Raw genomic sequence first — 19,198 nt, 5'->3', positions numbered from 1 at the left:
AGCTAGTACAATGAGGCAAGAAAAGGAAATGAAAAACAAAGATTGAAAAATCAAGAAATAAAACTTTCAAATAATTCATACAACAGGACTATACATGTGTGCATGTACATATATATATATGGGAAAAATCTACAGATGAACTCAGAAATGATACGTGAATTTAGACAGAAGGTCAATTTACAAAAATCAATTGTGTTTCTGTATACTTGTAACGGGAAATTAAAATTTAAAAGATGATGCCGTTTACAAGAACATAGACCACATCAAATACCTAGGAATAAATCATGAAAGACACTGAAGGACTCTACATAGAAAACTGTAAAATATTGAGAGAAATAAAAGAAAATCTTTATAAATGAGAGATACCATGTTCATGGATTGGATGACTCAACATTCCACTGGAGATGTAAATTCTCCCCAAATTGACGTAGAGATTCCATGAAACGCTAACCAAACTTTGAGCCTTTTCGGGGACAGAGACTGATAAGTTGTTTCTGAAATATATATGAAAATGCAAAGAGTCAAGAATAGTAATGACTATCTATCAAGAAGAAAAATAAAATTGGAGCAAACCACTTGAACAAGCATGTCATAAAAGAGGCCAATAAGTATATGAAAAGATGCTCAACCTCACTAGTTATCAGGAAAATGGGAAATAAAAGTATTATGATATGCTACTATAGACTTGTCAGAATGGCTAGTATTAGAAACACTGACAAAGCCAAATGTTGGTGAGAATGTGGAGTAACTAGAATGCTTACACATTGCAGATGGGCATGTAAATTACTACAGCCGCTTAAGAAAATGTATTTGGCGGTATCCCCTAAAAGTGTCAGGCAGTATTCACTAAAACAGCCCGCAACACCTAGGTACAGGGCTAACAGAAATATGTACTTACATGCACCAAAAAGCATGTATACAATGAAAGAGAACATTTTTCATCATGGCTCCCAAGTGGAAATAACCCTAACGCCCATGGAAAATGGGTAAATTGTTCCATCCTCATACCGGAGATGATATACCAATGCAAGTGAATAAACAACTGCTACATACAACAATGTGGAGGTAACTTACATACATAATATTCAGTGAAAGGGGCTGGACCTAACGCCATGTCCTGTAGAGTGAGTGATTCCATTTGTACAGGTTCAAAACCAGGCGAATCTAGCCTATGATATTAAAAGTCAGGGTACTGTTTACTTGCAGTGAGAAGGGAGTGGATAGTGATGGGGAGGGACTCTAAGAGAGCTTCTAATTCTTGGTCTGGGTGTGTTGGCTTTCATCAAGCTTATGGTTTGTGCACTTTTCTGTATGTTATGTTTCATTTTTAAAAGCATAATTTAAAAAAGTGACTAACGTTCTTCTCTTAGAGTGTGAGGATTACATAAAATAATGGATCTCAAGCACCTGGTTCTACTATATGAATACTCAATATTAATTAGCTCCTTTCCTTTCATCTGATTGCTATTCCCTGTTCCTTAGGGTAGAGCTCCCCTATTCATGGATCTGTATGTACTTCAACAGGTCACCTGGGGAAACAGGGGACTGGTGAGTAAGCCAGTTCACATTTACAAATTCACGCAATGGCGGCCACCTGGCCTCAGTGTGTTTAGGAAAATTAAGGGTTGTGGTGGTGGTGAATTTACAAACAGCTAACTGGTCACCTAGGCTCCACGGCAGAGTGGGCACAGCACTCCCTGTAAGAACAGAAGTTGGAGCTGGGATTGGACTAAACCACCCAGGAGTCCACAAGGTGCTGTTTTACTTACTTTTCCCCACTTTGCGTTATGTTCTTGGCTCCTTTATCATAAATTAATTGACTATATACATGTGCATTTATTATTGGGCTCTCAATCTGTTCTATTAATCTATATGTCTGTTTTTTACATCAATACCATTCTGTTTTGATTATTATAGCTTTATAATGTAGATTGAAATCAGGAAGTGTGATGCCTCAAGATTTGTTCTTTCTCAAGATTGCTTTGGCTATTCAGGGTCATTTACAGTTTCATACAAATTTTAGGAACATTTCTTCTATTTCTAAATAATGCCATTGGAATTCTGATAGGTGTTGTATTAAATCTGTAGATTGCTTTGGGTAGTATGGACATTTCAATGTTAATTCCTCCAATCCATAAACATAAACTATCTTTCCATTTATTTGTGCCTTCTTCTATTTCTTTCATCAATGTCTTATAATTTTCAGTATACAGGTCTTTTACCTCAGTTAGATTTATTCCTAGATATTTTATTACTTATGGTGCAACTGTAAATTAAATCAATTTCTTAATTTCTCTTTCTGCTAGTTCATTATTACTGTATAGAAATGCAACTGATTTCCATATGTTGATTTTGTATCCTGCAACTTTACTGAATTTTATTACACTTAATTTTTTGTGAACTATTTACTATTTCACAGATATAATATCATGTCATCTGCAAATAATGATGGTTTTACTTATTCTTGTCCAATTTGAATGCCATTCATTTCTTTTTCTTGCCTAATTGCTCGTTTTAAGAATTTCAATACTATGTTGTATAGGGTGGCAAGAGCAGGTATCTTGGTCTTATACCTGATCTTAGAGGAAAAGCCTTCAGCTTTCACTATTATGATGTTATCTGAGGGCTTTTCTTGTGTTGAGCCACATTTCCTCTATAACCACTTCTGGACCCTGACTCTGCCCATAAGCGAACCAGCACTAGCCCCAACTTTCCTCAGTCAGCCAACCAGGAGCTGGCAGCCTCTGCACAAGGTAAGCCCGGGCAACCAGCCAGGCCAGGGGCCAACCAAGCCTACCAGCCCACCCACACAGTCAGCCTGCCACAACAGAATGACCCATGCACCCTCACAGGGGGAACCCCTAGAGCATAATGAGTGACGAGAGGGGAGTGCGCTGCTGGGACATATAGGACATCTCCCACAGAAGGCCACTTCTCCAAGGTCAGGAAACATACCTACCAGATACATAAAAATAAAAATAATAACTTAGGGAAAATGAGGCAAAAGAGGAACATGTTCCAAACAGGAACAAGATAAAATTTCAAAAGAACTAAGTGAAGTGGAATAGGAAACCTATCAGAGAAAGAATTCGGCATAGTGATCGTAAAGATGATCAAAGAACCTGGGAGAGGAATGGATGCACAGAGCAAGAAGTTAGAAGTCTGTGGAGTATTACTCAGCCATAAAAAAGAAAGTTTGCCGTTTGCAAAAATATGGATCGATCTAGATGGTGTTATGCTAAGTGAAATAATTCAGACAGAGAAAGACAAATACTGGATGATTTCATTTATATGTGGAATCTAAAAAACAAAACAAATGAACATAACAAAACAAAACAAAAACAAAGTTACAGACACAGAGAACAGATGGTTGCCAGAGGGGAAGGGGTTGTGGGAGGAAAGAAATAGGTGAAGGAGATTAAGAGGAGTCTCCGGGGGATGAAATATACAGTGTAGATACTGTATACAGTGTGGGTAATACAGTCATTAAATATGTAATACCTTTGTATGGTAACAGATCATAACTAGACTTATGTTGGTGATCATTTTGAAATATGAAGTATAGAAATATGGAATCACTATGTTGTTTAACAGGAACTAACATAGTGTTGTAGGCCAACTATATTTCAAAAACAGCAAACAAACTCACAGTAAAAGAGATCAGACTTGTGATTACCAGAGGCATGGCTTGAGGGGAGGGGGAATTGGATAAAGGCAGTCAAAAGGTACAAATTTCTAGTTATAAGATAATTGAGAGGGGAGGGTATAGCTCAGTCGTAGAGTGCATGCTTAGTATGCACAAGGTCCTGGGTTCAATCCCCAGGACTTCCATTAAAATAAATAAACAAACCTAATTAGCCCCTCCAAAAAAGATACATGAGTACTGAGGATATTTTTTAAAAAAAGGAATAAAGTAAAAAAAAAAAATTAAAAGCATCAGGAAAACATCTCATAATCAGTGTAATTGTTTGTAAAGAACATAAAAAGACTCTGTGGACAAACTACTAACAATAAAAAGAAAATTCAGCAAGGTGGCCTAAACTCAGTATATAAAATCGATTCCATTTCTACACACCAGCACCAAACAATGAGAAAATATAACTTTTAAAGAAAAACCTAATTCACAACAACAAAAATTAAAAGGACCTAGTAATAAATGCAACAAAAGATGTACAAAACTTGTACACAGTAATGTGTAAAACTTTAAAGACATTAAAAAAGATAATATAAAAATCCTTTGACAAATATTTGTGTGTGTGTGTGTATATATATATATGTAAAAAAGTTATAAATAAATGGAAAGTACAAAGACTGATGTAAACATGTCATTTCTTCCCAAATCTATCTATAGATTCAATGTAACTGTAATCAAAACTCTGAAAGGGTTTTTTGTGGAGCTTAAGCAGATTCTAAAATTTGTGTAATAGATTAAATGATTAAAATCACCAAAATAGTCTCAAAGGAAAAGAATGAAAATAAAGAAGCTTACCCTACCAAATACTTAGCATAATATTACAATATTAAGACAGTATAGTGTATGTAGAGACAGACAAATTGACCAAGAGAACATAACAGAGATTCTAGAAATATGGCCACACACAGATATACTCAGCAACATGCTGGAGGTGGCATGGCGGATGGGCGAAAGTGGAACTATTCAGTAACTGGAGCTGGGTAACGTGGTTCTCCACATGCAATAAAATGAAATAGCATCCTTACATCACTCTCCATTGAGATGGACCGAGGATTTAAATGTTTAATGTGAAGTGCAAAACTCTAAAACTTCTAGAAGAAAATGATGGGAAATATGTTATTACAAGAAATTGAATTTAGTTTCCTGTGCTATACAGTTGGTCTTCGTTGTTTATCTATTTTATATATAGTAATGTGTGTCTGTTAATCCCCGACCCCTAATTTATCTTTCTAACCTTAAGATAGAAAAGGATCTGTTACACAAGACACAAAGAGCACTAAGCCACAACATTTAAATATTGTCAATTTGACTATATTAAAATTTCAAACTACTGATTATCATAATATCCCTTAAGAAAAGAGAAAATGCAAGCCACAAACTTGGAGAAGACATCTGTAATTTGTAATATCCTATTACCAAAAGAGGATTTGGATTCTAGTAAATGACTCCTACAAATCAATAGGAAAAAGACAAAAGCCTAATAACAAAATGGGTAAAAGGCAGAACATGCATTTCATAGATATAAATACATAGAACCAGCAAGTATTTGGAGAGATGCGCAACCAAATTAATAACTAAGGAACTGCAGATGCAAAGGGACACTACCTTATACCTATTTGAGTGGGAAGAAGGAGGATGAGAAGAAAAATGAAGAGAAGTTTGACAGTTGGAGAAGACGTGGCATTTCTAATATATCGTTGATGTTTGTATAAATCTCTCTACTCTTACATTAGTATAATACTGGAGTGGTGGTTTTTCTCCTTTACACAAGAATTATTTAGGGACTATATTTAATTTCCTTGTGGATTTTATTAATGTTTAAGCTTATATTATCAGTCATAATTTTTATGTATAGTATTTTATAAGTCTTATGTTTAGAAAAATGTTACTGAACGATGCAAAGCCTTAACATTCATATATTACATCCTTAAGCCAACAGTGCAAGCCTAATGCATAGTCCAGGGCGTATCTGGAGCATTATTTATCATAAGCAACAGAAGCTAAAAGTATATTGTTTGGGGGAAAGACATTAACTGGGAGAGGGTAGGGAAGTAAATCAAGTAGCATAATTTTGGAAATCATGTAACCTGGAATTAGGCAAATGCAAGACTGAACCCCAACTCCTCAAAGTTCTAACAATGTGGCCTATGGCAAATTACTGAATCACTCTGAACCTCAATTTATTTATCTGCAAAATGGGAATAATACAGGTATCCACTGCATAGAATGGTTGTAAGGGTTGATTGGGATTTTGTGTATATAAAGCTTATGATATAGTGTCATGTACATAACAAGCACACAATAAATGTTATTATACTACTAATAATATTAGTGGTCTTCTACTAGGCACTTTGTGTGTTACTTCATTTAATTCTCCCAGGAACCCTAAGACAGTATATTACTCTCATTTTACAGATAAGGAAATGGGGTGAGAGGGGTTCAGTAGTTGTTGTTAACTGGGTGAGCAGGGCTGTTCATCTACAAGGTCCAGCAGAAGTCTGCTGTCACATGGGCTTGGGTGTGCAATTAACTGAGGAGGACATAAGAATCCAAGGGTGGTACTACCTAGCCTCTCCAGTTTTCTTTCTCCATCATCCCTATCACTAGACTTCCATCTTCTAAGGGCCTGGCCCAGAAAATCATGGTTGGGGGCAAGTTCCCAGGGGGCCCCCAGTTCCTCCCAGCACAGCCCTGGGCTCCTATCGCCTCACTCAGGATTACAGGATTCCTAGGACTCAGTCTCTTTGGACCCCACCAACAGGGCCCCGGGTGGGAATGAATTCTGTTCCTGAGGATTCCTTACGAATTTAAAGTTGGAAAAGGCCTCTCCAGCTTTTGCCTCCTTTCTTGGGTTTCTTTCTCATCCCCAGGTTTGGAAGGCAGCTTGTCTGTGCCCCCAAGTCCTGTTTGGACCAGGGGAGCAAAGCCCTCAGTCTGGGGACCCAGACTGAATCCTGGCTCTGCCTCCAGTCTCCTACTTGACTGGGAATGCAAACAGCTCCCTCATGTCCCCATCTGTTAAAAGGAGTTATTATGATACCTGCCCTAACCATCTCCATAAATTAATATAGAGGACGGTGATGAAGATGTTTGGGAAAATTCTAAATCCCCACAGAGGTGTGAGGCCCCACTGCTTTCCCACAGCTGTATTTATTAGGGCTTGTATTATTTACCTGCCCTTAGCCCTTCCCATCACCTCCTCTCCCTTCTTGGGCTAATTTCAAGGTCTCAAGAGGGTAACAGTATGCTGGAGAAGTCCCATGACAGAGATGGTCTTGGCCTCTCTTTATCTCATTTCCGTATATAAAGCCCAGCACCTGCCCCCAGAGTAGCTGACTGCATTTGTGCACAGTCTCAACCCCTTTCTACAGCCCTTTCCAGGAAATCTTGCTGGATGGCCCTCCCTCTACTCCCGTGTAACCGGGAAGGAACTTCAGTTGTTACTGAGTAAGTCAAGCCTCCTTGCTTTACAGATTCAGCAACCAAGGTCTCAAAAGTGAAAATAAGAGATTTGCTCAGGATGACCCATCAGGTGAGTGGAAGAGCTGGGACTGTAACCCAAAGATTGAGGTTTGGCTTTCAGGCGTCTTTACCAATTCCCTTTTTTTTTTAGATGAAGCTCATTTTCTGACTTTGTTAAGGGTGAGTGGGAGGAGATTCAGTGTTTAATTTCTCTGCCAAAGAACCCAGTCCTTACTGGACAGCCTGACCAGATCTCTAAGACCAACCCTAGTGCATGAAGAACCTATTGGAACTTCAGAGTAGGGAGTGGTCATGGCAGAATAAGGGGAGCCTAGAACTCATACGGACCCCCAAGAATGGTGATCTAGGAGTGCCTCCTTGTCAGTGATTACTCTTGTGATCCCATCAGACACAGACACCCTGGATGGACAGCCTGGTGAACAATCAGGATTTAGGAGACTCTTATTTAACCTTGTCCCTTGTTGATTGAGGGCTGCACAGAAGCTACTAGGGGAGCATATCGTTCTGGCTCATGACTTACTTGTTTCTGATGAATCTATCTTCCAAATGTAGAAAATATGTGGGAAGTTTATATAAAGAGCTATATGTCAGTGTGTGGATTACCACAACCACTGCATGCCCATCTAGACAAATGGAGGACTCACCCCTACAGCAGTAACCTTGTACTTTTCACTTGACTCTTAGCCCCCTCCGAATCTTACCCATTCCTCAAAGTCTAGCACAAATTTCCCCCTTGTCCATTAACTAACCCTATCCTCACCACTCTAGCTCACAGTGATGCCCTCTGTCAGAAAACCTCTGTCAACCATTCAGTCATCCATTTATTTATGAAATGATGCATTATTAATTTTACGCATATAGTTCCTAAAGTTGAATCAGCCATGAGTCTCATCCTTAAATTGGACTGGAGGAAATACACTAAGTCACTAAGTGATTGCACTAGAAGGCACAGCGGTAAGTGCCATGTAGCATACAATTAGAGTGCAATGGGAATGTTGAAAATGTAAATATCACCTTAAAATGGGCACAGATCAGGGAGGAATTCCTGGAGGAGACAGCATTTGAGCCGAGTCTTAAAGACTTTGACCCTGTGGCATTGGAAGGACATTCAATATAGAGAAAACAGCGTAAGCAAAGGTGGGAATATAGGAAGTTACAGAGTTTGCAATCTGATGACATGGGTTAAAATAAAAAAGAGAAACCAGGGGGCAACTGAAGACTGTGGCTGTGATCCACCCAAGGCACTCATCTGGACTGGAGCTATGCAATCTGCAAGGCAAGACTGAGCTCTACAAGGGCATGGCTGTCACGAGGAAGAAAGTGGGTGTTTGAGTCAGAAGAATGGGTCAGAAATAGACTGAGAGAGAACTGCAGGAGAAGGACATGGTTTGATGAACCTTGAGGTGCCTTGATGGTGTGTGTAAAGGTTAAGAGCAGGGGTTCTGGAGTCAGAATACTCGGGTTAAAACCTTGCCTTCAACTGCTCACTATACGGTATGCACACTCTACCAGCTGTAACTGACATTTAATAATATGGTTTTGATATCTTTCAAATCAGCACAGAGATCTTTCCTACAGCTGCATATCCTTTGGAAGGATATGCCATAATTAATTTAGTCAGCCCTCTAATAATGAACAGATAGGTTATTTTTGATTACTTGCTATTACAAACAAATGCTGCAACAAACAAGCTCACACATACATCATTTCTTATGTGTGACTATACATCTGGTAGATAAATTCCCAGAAGTAGAACTACCAGGTAAAAGGAAAAACACATTTGTAATTTTGAAAGATTGCCCATTTCCCTTTTCAATCCTACCTTACAGCTACCATGCGAATTCCCCTCGTGGTCAACCCTAAGCTGGAAGCATACAGGGAATGGGGCTTTGGGGATGTAGTTCCACTTAGATAATTTGGCAGAACTGGTAAATTTTAACAGATTTGTCAATTTTGGTTATTTAAAATTTGTCTATATTTTGAGTCATCCTTGCACTTTTTTTTTCATCCTTGCACTTTTAATTATTAAAAGTCTCCAGTTTTCTCCCAATAACTTTCTGGTTTAATATTTACATTTAAATCTTTGATCTATTTAGAATTGATTTTTATCCAAATATATGAGATATGTCTACAACTTACGTATTTCCCAGATAGCTCTGTTATTGCCCCAAGAGCATTTACTGAATAATATATTTCCCCATTCCTTTAAGATGCCACTTACATCATATACTAAATTCCTATATTATTTTAGGTCTATTCCTGGACTTCTCATTTTTTTAAGCTTATAAAATGTTATTTCTCTAGCTTAACAGAGGTATAATTGACAAATAAAATTATAATATATTTAAAGTAAAATGTGATGATATATGTTCACATTGTGAAAGGATTCCCCTGTACCTGAGAATGAAGTAATGCTGTTGAGGAAAATGTAGTCAAAGAGCGAACCAGTGTGTATGCCTGGGCCGTGGGAGAGTCCTTACTTGGGGAGGAAGAACTTAGCAGAGAGCTCAGCATGGAGAAGGAAGTCTGTTTCTTCTTTTTGAATAAATATACTGAAAGGGCTGATTCTTCATCTCTTTGGATATTTCCTTGCAGAAACGAATGCAGCCAGAACCTGGGGCCAATGGAACAGATGTTACTGAGTTCGTCCTGCTGGGCTTGGTGGAGACACCAGAGCTGAGGCCAGTTGTCTCTGTTCTCTTCCTCTTTGCCTACGTGGTCACGGTTGGGGGCAACCTCAGCATCCTGGAAGCCATCTTAGTGGAACCCAAACTCCACACCCCCACGTACTTCTTCCTGGGGAACCTATCAGTGCTGGACATTGGGTGCATCACCGTCACTGTTCCCTCCATGTTGGCTTGTCTTCTGTCCCACAAGCACACAGTTCCCTATGCAGCCTGCCTCATACACAGCTTTTCTTATTCCATCAGCTGGTTGGGGTGGACTGCTTCTGGTTGACAGCCATGGCCTATGACCAATTCCTGGCCATCTGCCAGCCCCTCACCTACAGCATCCGCATGAGCCAGACAGTCCAGAGGATACTGGTGGCTGTGTCCTGGGCTTGTGCCTTCACCAATGCACTGACCCACACTGTAGCCATATCCACACTCAACTTCTGTGGCCCCAGTGTGATCAACCACTTCTACTGTGACCTCCCACAGCTCTTCCAGCTCTCCTGCTCCAGCACCCAACTCCAACTCAATGAGCTTCTGCTCTTCGGTGTGGGTTTCATACTGGCAGGTACCCCCATGGTTCTCGTTCTCACCTCCTATGCCCATGTGGCAGCTGCAGTTCTCTGAATTCGCTCATTGGAGGGCAGGAAGAAAGCCTTCTCCAAATGTGGCTCCCATCTCACTGTGGTCTGCCTCTTCTATGGGTCTGGTATCTTCAACTACATGCGACTGGGTTCAGCCAAGCTTTCAGATAAGGATAAAGTTGTTGAGATTTTTAACACTGTCATCAACCCCATGCTGAATCCAATCATCTACAGCCTCTGGAACCCTGATGTTCGGGGTGCCCTCCGGCAGGTGCTCATGGGGAGGTGGTCACTGGCTCGTTGACAATTTGTGTCACCTTTTCCCTTTCTCTTTTTGGACTAAAGGAGAAATTCTCTGGGGCCAAGAACTAGGACAAATGGTCCAGAACTACTCTACTTCCCTGAGCACTGGATTGTTTTGTAGAAGACAATCGTTACTGTTTCCCAAAGATGTCCTGCCCAGTTACAGGCAATGGGCCTGTAGGCTCTGCTAGGTCAGCCCCCTTGACAAATTACAATGTCAGTCCCTGCAAGCTTCAATTCTGGGTAGAAGTGAAACCTGGAGGCTTTGAATGCTTATAGGTGCACGTCCTACAGGGAATGACTCTTGGTTGTTTATAGGTGGGGTTCTCCCAAATATACAAGCAACCCCCTCAGGTGGTCCTATGATTCCTTCAAGTTCAGGTATGGTTGGTCTGTTTATAAAACAAGCCCAGCGATCAGGGTAATTTTATTTCTCCCATGAGGCTTCTCCAAGCCAAAAAGAGCAGCTCATTCCTCTCTCATCACACAAGATGCCACAGAATATAGAGGGGACAGATGGGAAGCTGAATAGTCACGTGTTCTTTAGTAACTCTGGAGACTGTGACCCCTCTGGGCAAAATTTTAAAACTCCATTAACATATATGATAAATCTTATAATACAAAACTGAAATTTCCTCATCTATCCTTATATGTTTCAAATCTTTTAAAAGATAAGCATTTATAACCTAAATATTATTTAAATATTAAAAAAAATCCAGAATACTCAATATGAAATTCCCCTCTGAATTCTCATTCTCAGTCCCCAAACCTGATAGCTGAGACAAACCGTATCTGTAAATACAAGTCATATGGTGATATGAACTTACCAGCCTTTAGACCAGTCATTATTTAGCTGTATTTTCCTTCTCATTCTTTAAAAGGAACAGTGGGTAATAGCTGGTGTTTACCTTTCCAGACAGACAGACAGACAGACAGACACACACACACACACACACACAAGCAAAACACCATATTGTTTTGTAATCTGCTCTTCTCCTTTCCACATACATAGTATAATTCTTAACATGTCATCCTACAAATCTATCTTATCCATTTTAAAGGCTGCAGAATATTCCACTTTATGTATAAACTATCATCTATTTAACCAAACCCCTATTGATATAATTTCTTTCTTTTTTTTGCAATTGCTAATAATAATGGAATTAATGTTTACTTAGTATAAATCTTTCCATATATCTGAAATTATTTCTGCTGGTTAAATTCACAAAAGTGATTTGAGTGTGTGTGAGTGTGCACCCATGCTAAGGAAATACAGATGTAAAAATTGGTAAATATTCTGCCTTTCTATTTGCCAAAAACATATGCACCATTTAACATCTTGACTGGCAGTTTACAAGAATATTTGTTACCTCACTTGCTGACTTCACTGGGTATTATAAATAGAACGTTTTATCTTCGATAATTAGATCAAATATTGCATTATTTTTTAATTTGTATTTTTTGTTTATGAGTGTGATTGGACAGATTTTTAAATATATTTCTTTATTATTTGTATTTATTCTTTCAAAATTGTCTGTGTTTTTGTCCCTTTGAGGGTAATTTATCTTTATCTTAATGACTGATGGAAACACTTCACATTTTAAGACAATATCGCTTTGCCATTATGTTGCAAATATATTCCCCAGTTTCCCATTTGTCTGTAACTTCGTTTAGGGTGTCTCTTGCCCAAGTTAAGTTGGACATTTTTATGAAGTTTGCCTTCTTTGTTCTGTGTCATGCTTAGGAAAAATGACTTTTCCACTTAAATGCTGTATAAATATTTCCCAGTGATGTTTTTCTAGTACTTAACATTTCTTTATAAGTCAGGTATTTGATATATAAAGGATTTATATTTGCATATGTTGTAACTTTTCTTATTGAGAAAAACTGCCCTAACACCATAAAGTGTAAGCTTGATCGTATACCATGTATGTGATATTTTATATATACATACTATATATATATATGTACAGTCAGCAAGAAGGCAGAATAGGAGGTTCCCCTACTCATATTCCCTGCTCAGTAACAATAATTTAGACAAAAAGTGACCTTGTGGGAGCTCTGGGATCTAGGTAGGAGAGAGTGAGACCTTGCTGGAGCCCAAGTCCAAGGAGGGCCTTTAAGAAAACAGGCTTGTGCCCAGGTGGCAGACTTGCAGACAGTAGTCCTGGATACAGACTTGGAAACAGCCCTGTGGACTCAGCTACAGCCCCATTTGGCCTTGATTCTGTCACCAACAACATTTGCCAAGGGACCCAGAAGGAGAAGACAGACTCCACGATGCTTGTAACCATGGAGCTATCAGGTCACCTGGGGCAGAGAGACCCCATGATGCCCACCTCTAGGTATTCAAGCCCTCCATGGTCCCTTCCCCTTGACTTTGGGGGAGTCTTGTGACTCGCTTTCTGACGAAAAAAATTTCAAAGGTGTTGGGACGTTGTTCTCTTGATTAGGTGACGTTATACAGCAAAGGAGCTGCCACTCCCATGAGTACATCATGTTGTGTAAACCCCCCTGTTGCATTTTGCTCTCACTCTTGTGCTGTCTTGAAGCAGCAAGTGGTCGCGCTGCAAATTGTCTATTGAAAGGGCCACATGGCAGGAACCGTGGGAAGTCTCAAGGAGTGGAAGGTGGCCTCTGGCCAAATGCCAGCAAGAAATTGAAGCCTCTAGGAAGTGAATTCTGCTGACAAACTAAGGGAACTTGCAAGTGATACTTCCCCAGCTGAGCCTCCAGATAAGAACACAGCCTAGCTACAGCCTGGATTACAGCCTGATGAGACCCTAAGCAGAGGACCTGGCAAACCTGTGCCCAGACTCCCAACCCACAGAAACTAGGGAGTAATAAATGTGTTATTTTAAGTCCCTAAGTTTGTGGTCACTTGTTATGCAATAATAGACTATATACCATTTAATGATCCTCTAGTAAAAAATACAGTCTTTTGACCTGGGAGTTGAGGAATTTGAGTTATAAACTTCAATCTTATATTAAATATGCAGTGACTCATGCAACTCACTAGACGTCTCTAGTCCCCTCTCCTCATCTCTAGAAACAAGAGGGCTGGATTAGATCAGGACTGCTTGACTTCATGTCTTAACACACAGGGGGACATTACCAGCTGATTCCTATAGCAAGTATCTGTTCAACTATTACACATTCTAAAGTTTGTAAAAAAGATTTACTTTGTATATAATACTGGGTATGCCCATAGGAATATGTCATGCTTTGGGGTGAGAGAAAAAGTTTTAGGGGAATTAAACTCTTCTAAGGTGTCTCCCAAATCTAAGAGTATATAAATCAGTGCACCAAAGCCTGCCTGAGTACCTCTCAGGTGTAGCAGGGTACCAACCCAAATGCCATTCCAAACCCCTCTTCCTTGTTAACAGGACTCTGAATGTTCAAGTACTGGGCAGAAATCTCCTGATGTCAGAGAGAAGGTGGGCCCAACCCCTGGTCTAAGACATACACATAACTCAGTTTTGGCCAATTCAATGTAAGGGGAAGTGGGAAGGGTACTGGTAGGTTCCAGAGAAAGATTTTTCTTCCTTGATAAAAAAGAGGTAGAGAAAAGAGACGTCTCTCACTGTCCCAAATATGGATGTGATGTGGCTGTGTGGAGACACGATGCTTAGAGCTATAGCAGCCACTTTGCAATCATGAGGGGGAAGAGCAGGAGGACCAGGCACATCAACCAAGAGCTCTGATATTACGGACCTGCCAACCTCCAGACTCATGTGAGATAATTAAATGTCCTCAAGGTTCAAGTGTCTGTCAGGCAGACTATTACTTGCAGCTGAAAGCAATCGTGACTGATCCAGCAGGGGAATGCAGAGATGAATATGACATGATCCTGCACTTAAGGGGCTTATTGTCTAATGGGGAAGATGGGCAATACAACGAGGAGGCACTCGGGAATGAATGAAGCACCAGAAATCTGATCCTGGGAGTGGCAGACACAGCTAGAGTCACCAGACTGTACATCAGCGTTGCCAAGCAGAGTCTGTGGTGCAGAGAGCACTGGCAAGCTGGGGGAAGCCGGGAGGGGGCGGGAAAGCGGGCTCACCTGCTGGGCCACAGTGCCTCCCAGGTCCTGCAGCACATCCAGCAACTGGAAGATGTCAAAGGCACGCACCACCTGGATCCTCTGAAGAGCTCCTGCCTGAAGGGTAAGGAAAGACAAGGGAGGGTTTTGGAGAAGAGGGGCTGGGGGTTGCACAAGATGAAGAGAGATTTTTTGAGGCCGAGCAGGAAGGGGCACTTAGACACCAGGACTCAGGTCCAGGGTGGCAAATGGGCTCTGTCTGATGGGCCAGTTCTCACCATGGTGGCTGCCTGGGTGCTGAGCTGCAAAGCCAAGTCAGAGCCCGTGGGAGGGAGTAATAGGACTGATTAGTGTGTCTGCCACGGGCAAGAAATGGCATAGAAAACACAGAGGGTGGGTGTTTGGCAGCCCTGAATTAGGATATTCAAGGGCAGCATCCAAGCTGGGATGATGTCATAATGGGGGAGGCTTGCAGAGTACAGGCCGTATTCACAAGTTTCAAAGCCAGAAACGACTATTCACCCAAATGGCCAAAATTCTTTCAGTGTTAGATAGCAGGGTCTTACTGTATCATAACCTCAAAGGAACCCAACCCTCTCCTGCCCTTTACCTGCTCCTCCTCATCTGGGGTTCTGGCCTGAAGTAGCTGGAGAATGCAGGAGGCTGTGAATCCTCCATGGAGTCGATGTACAAGACGTTCTGCTGCAGGCCACAGGCCATGTGTGCAGACACACAAAGACACACCTGAGTAGAGACAGGGCACTGGGTGAATCTGAGCCCTCAAGGAGGGCCCAGAATGGGGCTCCCACCGAATCTCATCCAGATCCCAGAAACAAGAGTCGGCCAAGTTGGTGCCCTCCTCCTTACCACCCAGCTTCTCTCTTTCGAGCTCTGAATCACCAGCACCCTGGCAGAAGCTTCCCCAGGGATCCAGGGTTACGCACCCACCTCCACCAGTCCTCCTGCTGCTGGCCGCACGTGTACCTGGGTTTTGCCGCTACCTGGGCCTCCCACGATTTCAGTCACTTCTCCAGTATAGAGACCAGCATCGAGCAGTTTGTCCAGGCTGATGGCAGAGAAAGGGGAAGAGAATGGTCCACAGATGTTCTAACATTTCTGGCCAGGAGGCTTCTCCTGATGGAGTCTCCTTTGGAGGGGAGCGGGCCCGGCTAAATGTTCCTCTGGCCCTGCATCCTCTCACTCTCAGCTTAAAGATCACCTCTGGGTGATCACCTCTCTGCAGAGGTCTTTGCCGCCCCATCCAAAGATCCTCCTCATTCTCCATCTCAGACCCTATATTATTAGTTGTTGTTGTTGTTGTTGTTGTTGTTATTATTATTATTAGCCCCTGTAGTAGTATTCCATGGTACAGAGGCACCAAGTTTGTTTAACCATTTACCCACTGAAGGACATTTTAGCTGGTTCCAGTTCGGGGAAATTATGCATAAAACTGCTCTGAACATTTGTGCACATGTTTTGGCATAAACCTAAGCTTTTATTCCTCTGGGAAAAAAATGCCCAAGAACACAACTGCTGGGTGGTATGGCAAGTGCATATCAATGTTACAAGAAAATACTAACCTATTTTCCAGAGTGGCTCTGCTAGGTTATTTTCCCACTAGCAATGTGTGAGTAATCCAGTTTCTCCACATCCTCACTAGCATTTGGTGTTAGCACCATTTTTCATTTCAGCCATTCTGGGAGCTATGTGGTCACATCTCACTGTGGGTTTCACCTACATTTCCCTAATGACTAATGATGGTGAACCTCTGGTAATACGTCTGTCCATGTCTTTTGCCCATTTGCCTACTTGGATTGTTTGTTTTACTGCTGAGTTTAAGAATTCCTTAGCTTAGGGTATAGCTCAAGCAGTAGAACGAATGCTTAGCATGCACAGGGTCCTGGGTTCATTCCTCAGTACCTCCTCTAAAAATAAACCTAATTACCTCCCCATGCAAAAAAAAAAAAATTCCTTAGCTTGAAGCTTTTAAGATGTGATTAGCCATGATGTGTTATTCATCTAAACAGGTACAGTTATGTTTACTCCTTGAAATCTACCTTTTTCTATCCCAGTAGGTAATCTGGCATGAAGAATGGGATCCTGATCAGAAGAAATATGCGCTCTATCGCCCTCGTAAAGATTCACAGCGCACGTCGGCACTAAGGGCTCTCAGAAGGTCTACAACAAGGAAATCTGCTTCATTTGGGTGAACCAGCATTTCCCAAGCTGTTGACTACAGAACTCTCCTCCCCTCCCAGGTTCAAGTTACGTCCATCGTCCATCAAGTACCCAAAGAATACTTGTGAGGAAGGCTAGAAACCTAGTGGGTCATCTTGGAATCTCACCTATGTCCCCCCCTGGAAGGAAGGCTTATCACATTTCTTCAACAAGCCTCCTGGGGTCCCCTGCCCTTGACTGGGCCCCACACCCTCCCCCGCCATGTCCTTCCCAGCCCCGCTCACCTCCACCCCAGGCCTCCGCTTTCACCAGACAGCCTTCCCCAAAAACGCGGACCAGTTCGAGCTGGGTTCTTGTACTGAGGGGGATGACACGTGACTTCAGGGGCCTGGTCTGCCACTTACTAGCTGCAAGGTCTTGGGCAAGACACTCAACCCGAGTCCCAGTTTCCTCCTCCACAGGATGATGACTTTCATCGTAACATGCTCGGTGTGGTTGTGAAGACCGATGAAATAACGAGCTTGGAATAAGGGTGCCTGGTTCCCGGCGACCACTCAGAGAATGTCCACCTGGTCCTCACTGAGGTCCGCCTCCTTCACAGAGCTTTCTGGAACCACCTGATCTCCCCTGCACTGACTCCCTGTGGCGGCAATCCTGCCACTTTACCACCTGACTGCTCCCTAAATTCTCCCTCTGTACCTGCTGGTTTTATAAGCTCCCAAAGGCCAATCTGGCTTCTGGTCAGTCACCCCCTCCTGACGCTGCCTCCATGTGTGCTAACACCTCTCTCTTGTGTTCACCTGCTCTTCTCACCCACCACACCCCACACTCCTTAAGTGCCGGGGCCTTGCCTCACTCCAACAGGTATCCTCTGCACGCACCTGGCACCTGTAGGCACTCAGCCAACGCTTGATGAATTACAGACCTGAACCCCCAGCCGGGGAAGCAAGCCCTGTGCTGTAGGAACCTTGCCAAGAGAATGTGTTGTGGGAACAGCAAGGGCCAAACCAATCCAAAGACTTCTGCGGTGGTGGAGTTCTTTTTCAAATTCTGCACCAACAGGCCAGGAGAGAGGTCAGATTCCCTCGGCCAGAAGCAGCCCGTTGTCTTCCAACTCTTCCCCTCCGCAAACACGGCAGAATGTATTCTTGGCCCCTCCAGGTGCAGAGTATGGGGAATGCACCAAGTTCCGACTCAAGTGCTCGGGGGCTGAAGGCCCACCTTTGCCCCTCGATCCTCTTGAGCTAAACTCAAGTGGGGTAAATAATCACTAATTCACAGGGTCACTTAAGAGATTATATAAATGGCTGCACATAGTAGGCACTCAGTAAATGTTAGTCCTACCCTGCTCTCTCTGGTCCCATCTTTAAGTGAAAGGCCACAGAATAGTTGCTCTGTACTGCTGAATAACAATGAAATACTGACATCTTGTGTTATAGGACAGTGGTTCTCAATCAGTGGTAATTTTGCCCTCCCCTCTTGGGAGGGTCATTTGGCAACGGCTGGAAATGTTTTTGATTTTCAGGACATGGGGAGAAGGGAAGTGCGACCTGCAACTAATGGGAAGAGGCAAGGGATGCTGCCAAACATCCTACTACGCACAGGAATGCCCCCCGCCCTCAAATAATTACACACCTCAAAATGTTAGGAGTTGGAGAAACTCTGTCACAGGGTAAGAGGACACATAAGTCCTGACCATCCAGCCACACTGCCCTCACCACTGTTTGAAAAACCCTGCCTTCCCTAGGCTCCAGCATTTAAAGCCCAGCTGGCGGCTGCCACGGTCCTCCTGCCTCTCACCTTCTCACCCAAGTACCCACACAAACCTTTCAATGCCTGTGGACAGGATGGCAGTATAGGTCTTCAGTTCCTCGTAGAGATCAGCGCCATTGAAGGGGAAAGCTGAGAACTGAGCCAGCAGCACCCGCCTCAGGGCGACCAGGGCCTGCGGAAGGGGCGGGGCGACTCATAATGGCCCCGGCGCTTCCATCCCAAGCAGCCCAGAGTACTCCGCAGTGACCTGGCAAGGGAAGGCGCACCCCAGGGTCTCATAGCCCGCATTAGCAATCTCTGGAAACCCTTTGCTCAGGGATGGGCATTTAGAGACACCCTGGTTTGGAGCATGCAGATCATCAGCTCACCTTATAGGACAAGCCACATTTCTGGGCTACCACCTCCAGGTCTGCAGAAACGAAGTCCACCACTGCAAATTAAACACGTGGGGTTGACGCGCAGGAAGGGA

General features: G+C 42.5%; 1 protein-coding gene and 1 pseudogene across 1 annotated transcript in view; one reads left to right on the top strand and one right to left on the bottom strand.

Annotated features, from left to right (window-relative positions):
* LOC105066495 (DNA repair protein RAD51 homolog 4) overlaps window positions 1-19,198 on the bottom strand; it is a 36,829-nt gene that overhangs the window by 10,931 nt on the left and 6,700 nt on the right. The window contains 6 exon segments of the mRNA XM_074343034.1: window positions 14,800-14,895; window positions 15,389-15,456; window positions 15,459-15,522; window positions 15,763-15,844; window positions 18,783-18,901; window positions 19,098-19,159. Of these exon segments, the coding sequence (XP_074199135.1) occupies window positions 14,800-14,895; window positions 15,389-15,456; window positions 15,459-15,522; window positions 15,763-15,844; window positions 18,783-18,901; window positions 19,098-19,159 (491 nt within the window).
* LOC141573618 (olfactory receptor 3A1-like) lies at window positions 9,779-10,778 on the top strand (annotated as a pseudogene).

Source organism: Camelus bactrianus, chromosome 16, assembly GCF_048773025.1.
Source record: "Camelus bactrianus isolate YW-2024 breed Bactrian camel chromosome 16, ASM4877302v1, whole genome shotgun sequence".
Taxonomy (NCBI): Eukaryota; Metazoa; Chordata; class Mammalia; order Artiodactyla; family Camelidae; genus Camelus; species Camelus bactrianus.
Note: the sequence above shows the minus strand (reverse complement) of the source record. Positions and strands in the feature narration are given on the sequence as shown.